This window comes from Mus pahari, unplaced genomic scaffold, assembly GCF_900095145.1.
Source record: "Mus pahari unplaced genomic scaffold, PAHARI_EIJ_v1.1 scaffold_9268_1, whole genome shotgun sequence".
NCBI lineage: Eukaryota > Metazoa > Chordata > Mammalia > Rodentia > Muridae > Mus > Mus pahari.
This window is the reverse complement of record NW_018394101.1, coordinates 1-4976: the sequence shown is the minus strand read 5'-3', so window position 1 is coordinate 4976 and position 4976 is coordinate 1. Positions and strand designations below refer to the sequence as shown.

Sequence of the window (4976 nt, the reverse complement as noted above, 5' to 3'; positions counted from 1 at the left end):
AAAAAAAAAAAAAAAGAAAAGAAAAGAAAAAATAACATATAGCTTAAGTAACTATTTTTTTAAAAAGAAACAAATGCTACTGTACCTTGGTCCAATGACAAAGCAGAGTAGGTAAAGGCACTTGACTCTCTGTTATCTTAGGAATCAGGATTGATGTTGTTTAATACATAGAGATAAATATAGCTCCAATTTATTATACATGGTTGAGTTTTGCAATTGTTTCCCTTGATATCACAAGAATGTCAGAAAACCATTTAATTTAATTTTTGATATAAAATCCGTTTTAACATTTAAAAAGTTGTGTGTATGGCTGTGTTTCTCTGTATGGCTATGCACACATAGGAGCAGGTGCCCACAGAGACCAGAGGTATCAGATCTTTACAACTGGGGTTACAGCTGATTGTGAGCATCCTGATGCGGGTACTGGACACTGAGCTTGGGGTTTCTTCAAAAGATGCATTCACTTTTGACAGTTGAGTCATTTCTCTAGCTCCTAAAGTATATTTACAAAATACTATAAGTATGGCTTTATACTGTTGCTGGAGTGTCATCAGTTGGACCTGCTTGAGCTATGAAAAGGATGATTTGGGGGCTGGAGAGATCGCTCAGTAGTAAAGAGCACTGGCTGCTCTTCCAGAGGTCCCAAGTTCAAATCCCAGCAAACACATACTGGCTCATAGCCATTTATAATGGGACCTGATGTCCTCTTCTGCCACGCAGGCATACATATGGACAGAACGCTCATGTATAAAAAAATAATTTAAAATATCATTTAAATTACATCAATAACTACTCATTTAAAAGATGCAAGTGGCTTGAATTTTTCTTTCAGCTAAAGATGAAGTCCTTCCTTAAATGCATGTAATTGGATCACAAATAGAGTTAGGAAGTTTTGAGTTGGAAAATGCTCTAAGACACTGGCCAATTCCCATACACTGAAATGTTAGCCTCAACATCTAGCTTACAGAATAAGCAGCCTTGGGAGCAAACCAATGTCTGAGCTGTTACAATACTGTATTCTACAGGGTTCTAGAAATTAGGAACCACATAAGAAAGGTTTCTGTACGCACAAGGAAATACAAGGTTAAATATCCTGTCATCAGGTGGATTTGGGAGTTTCCACTTACAAGTGGCTTAATTAGAGACCAGTGGTAGATATGAAGCTACAGTTGGGGCAACAAGAAACAATCACATCATTGCTTGAGGGAGGTTGGTATCTAACCTTAATGAAGATATTTTCTCCAGCGACAGTTTGAGTTTTATACTCAACGGCTTCGAATTTTTCATATTTCTCATTGGTTTTCGCTTCAAGCTGAGGTCTGACCTTATGAGGAGAAAGTAAGGGAAGATGTTAGTGCTGTGTTGACTCAGGTTATTTGCTTCACAAAAGTGGGAACCTCATCCTGCTGAGCGTCCTTAGAGATGCTGATGAGCCTGGGTTGGCTGCTCTAACCTCTAATCTCAAATCTCAGAACTTGAAAGACCAAGTCAGGAGAAAGTCATTCAAGAGCAGTTTGGGTAGATAGAAGGTTCCAGGCTAGTTGGGGCTACCTATTGAATCCTGTCTCAACAATTAAAATACACACACACACACACACACACACACACACACACACACACACACACACACACTTTATAGTCATGATCTGCAATGAAGGGCCAGAAAGGATATGTCTATATTTGATCAGTAAATACAAAGTAGAGATTTTCTCTGGGTCCACTCAGATCATTCTAGGGAAACAATAACCCCCTCTGGCTTGGCACTGTGTGGGNACCCAACAGACCATAATCTCAGAGGAGTAGACTGAATTTCCTGATTTAATAAGTATGTTTAATAATATATGACTTGTCATGTTCTTTTTAGGGGAATGATTGCTGTGATTGAGAAAGTGTCTCCTAAAAATACACATTTTACCACCTGCTTCTCTGCCTCTCAACACTTTAGTGTGTGTTGTCCCCTGAGGCTTTCTCCTGCAAGACAGGATAGATGAGTGACATCTGGGAGCTGAGCCACCACCCTGAACCTGTTCACCTGACTGTAAAGGAGATAACAGCAGTGCCTAATGCTCTTTTTTGTCTTAAACCTGTGTTCATGAAACAGAACTTAATTAAGGCTTATTTTATAATATTCCTTGGATATTTTGACTTCTTCTACACTGTTAATTTGGGGGTAATAGAGGCCTTTTCTTTCAGCCTTATATAGCTTCTACAGTTTATAGCCAGATGTTCAGTACCTAGGAGTGACTCAGGAAATGTCCCTATGTAATGGTTCTTGGCTATGCATCTCCCATGGTGCTTTAAGCTTGAGGCCTTGGCTTCCACAGAGAAGGTAAATTTGGTGCATTCTCTCCCCTCATTCCTGCAGAGCTCCACAGTGTACTGAGGATGTGCAATGGGAAAGGGCACTTAGTGTCTCATCTGGGTGACTCCTAAGCATTTTAAGTCTTGGTTTTATCATCTAAAATTAGGATAGGATGCATCCTTGCTTTCCTGTGGACGCTGAAGTTCAACTGAGAGGTGGGACAGAAACCAAGGCTTTGAAAATGGCAAAGCTCCTTCCCAGGTGAGATGACCTTGTTAATGCTGTGTTTCAATCTGCTTCTCTAGATCTATATGAACACACTTCTATTAAATATTGTTACTGAAGATGTCGTCCACAGATGGTATCATCATCAAGATAAGCCCTTCTAATAACTTGCTAACTTAAAAATTATATTATCAAAATATTTTTTATGTATCTATGAAATTCTCAAAGAACGAATGAGAGTATCATGTTCAAAAATTATTCTAACCAGGCAGAATGCCACTTTCCGGTAGTCCTTCCTACTTGGGAAACTAGAGGCAAAAGAACTAATGGAACTTGTGAGGTTGGACTACTGTGAGAAATAGGAAGACACCTGCTTCAAAAGAATAATTTCTCTAGATAACCAGATGACCAACTATTAAGAAAATCAATAAAATCTGCTGTAAATGATTTATTTCAAACAACAATATTTTCCTGTCTATCCCCTACAACCCTGGTGCCTGGAACAGGAAGGTTTTTATTTCACTCAACAGAAATATCAACTGTGACTCATGTGTGCATATTTGTTTTTGAAACACTTTTTATATATGGTACTTTAGTCCTTTTAGCTTTTTCTTCTTACAGGTGAAATGGATAACTTCTCCTTGGCATCTTATTTTAAGGCCCCATCTGCCTCAATCCTTCCAGGATGCTTGATATATTTGGTCCTACAGAAAAGTGAAGTCATGGATAGGAGTGCCCACACTTCCAGAGACCTTGGAAGAAAATGAGTCCTCTTTGGTCAGATCTGCATTCTGTCTACAACGACAGGTGAGTCCTGCATATTTAAGGTTGAGAACACCAACTTGATGTGAGAATTCTAATGAAGATTTAAAGATTTAATGTTCCTCAGAAACAAAATGCTCCAAGATATTTATTAAAATATACCTATGACTGAAAACTGTTTACCCTTAAACATTTAGTCACTGAATTTCAGGCCTGTCACCCCCTCTAGAATGTCCAGTGCCCTAAGCATGAAGGCTCCCATCTGTTCTAGTCACATAAAATCTGATGGTGCTAGCATAGTGGCACATGCCTGTAATCTCAGCTCTTGAGAAGTTGAGGCAGCAGGAATGCCTTGAGTTTGAAGCTAGCCTGGGTTACCTGCATACTTGATCATCTAGCAAGACCAAGTCTCAAACAAACACACAAACACATAAGCAAATAACAAACCACACTGATGTGGTCCTCCAGGATGATTCCGTTTCAGAAAGGACAACAACTTGATGTAAGAAAATAAAGTGACAGATTGCAAACCTACCTTCATAATTCTCCTTTGGAAAACAGGCACCATGATATATCTTTTTATATAGATGATACTTAAGCAACATGTATTAACCTGCTAGAAATATTGAGTTCTATTTTGACCGTGATGGTTTGGTGGGTGTAGCATCCTGGAATCAGTTCAGAGATCCTTAACAACCTTAGGAGCCTCCATATATCAGCTTCAACTAGAGTGACTAGAAAATTCCATCAGTCATTAGAGCTCCTGGGATAAGACATGTGTGGTGTAGAGATGATCCAGCATGAATTCACCTTCAGCTACTGGGGAAACTGAGGCTGCAATAAAGAGTGTGGCTTGGCCAATTTTACTCTTGGGGTCTTAAGATTTCTCTGAAATGCATTATGTTCTGCTTTTATCTGTATAAATGTCTGAACAAAATCATATATTTCTGGTTTATGTCACTTTTGACACTCTTAACTCAAGGCCAAAGTGTAAATCAAATTTTAGAAGTTTGGTTTAGGATCACATCTTTTCCTGAAGTACATTGACTCACCTTGTCAGCAATCTTCTGGATTTCTGGTGTGGCAGATCTGGCCTCTGAAACACCTCCATACATCATCTTGATGAGTTGCTTCTTTGCTGGTTTGAACACTGAGAAGAAATGATCCAGCAAGCACTGAGACTCAGGGTTTTAAAGGTATTTGTAAACTCCTCCTCTAGTGTTTTATCTCCACATTATCTGAGGGAATGGGGAAATGAGTGGGGCCTCAGGCAAGTCTTGCTGCATCCCTTACAAGAAATGCTGACTGGAGTTGGGGGTTAATGTGGTGGGGGACGTGAGCAAGCATGTGTGCCCAGGACTCAGCTGTGGTGAGCATGGCTCCTCCCTGCATTCTCTGTGCCAATAATGCCATCATATTGTGTCATATGAGAAAGGGCACAAATAACCCTTGTCTCTAAATATGTTAATGCTTAAAGAGTTCTTTAAAGAGAATACCTAATAATGTCAAGGCTGGTTGCACAGGATCCACCTAACTTCATAAAGACAATAAAACTGTCTAAGGTGATTGTTGCTTGCAGTTTCTAATATGTTTTTCCCCCAAACATGAAGAATAAGAGGGCAAACACCATCATTTCTTCTGCTGCTTTCCATTGTCTTTTTTTGTTGTTGTTTGTTTTTGTTTTGTT

General features: G+C 39.3%; 1 protein-coding gene across 1 annotated transcript in view; it reads right to left on the bottom strand.

Moving 5' to 3' along the window:
* Nucleotides 1–4653, bottom strand: part of LOC110315869 (stefin-1-like) — a 7899-nt gene extending 3246 nt beyond the window's left edge. Inside the window, exons 1-2 of the mRNA XM_021189810.1 lie at nt 4342–4653; nt 1223–1324 (exon numbers count right to left, since the gene is read on the bottom strand). Coding sequence (XP_021045469.1) covers nt 1223–1324; nt 4342–4407 — 168 coding nt within the window. The 5' untranslated portion in view covers nt 4408–4653. The remainder of the gene's footprint in view (nt 1–1222; nt 1325–4341) is intronic.
* Between the last annotated feature and the right edge of the window lie 323 nt (nt 4654–4976).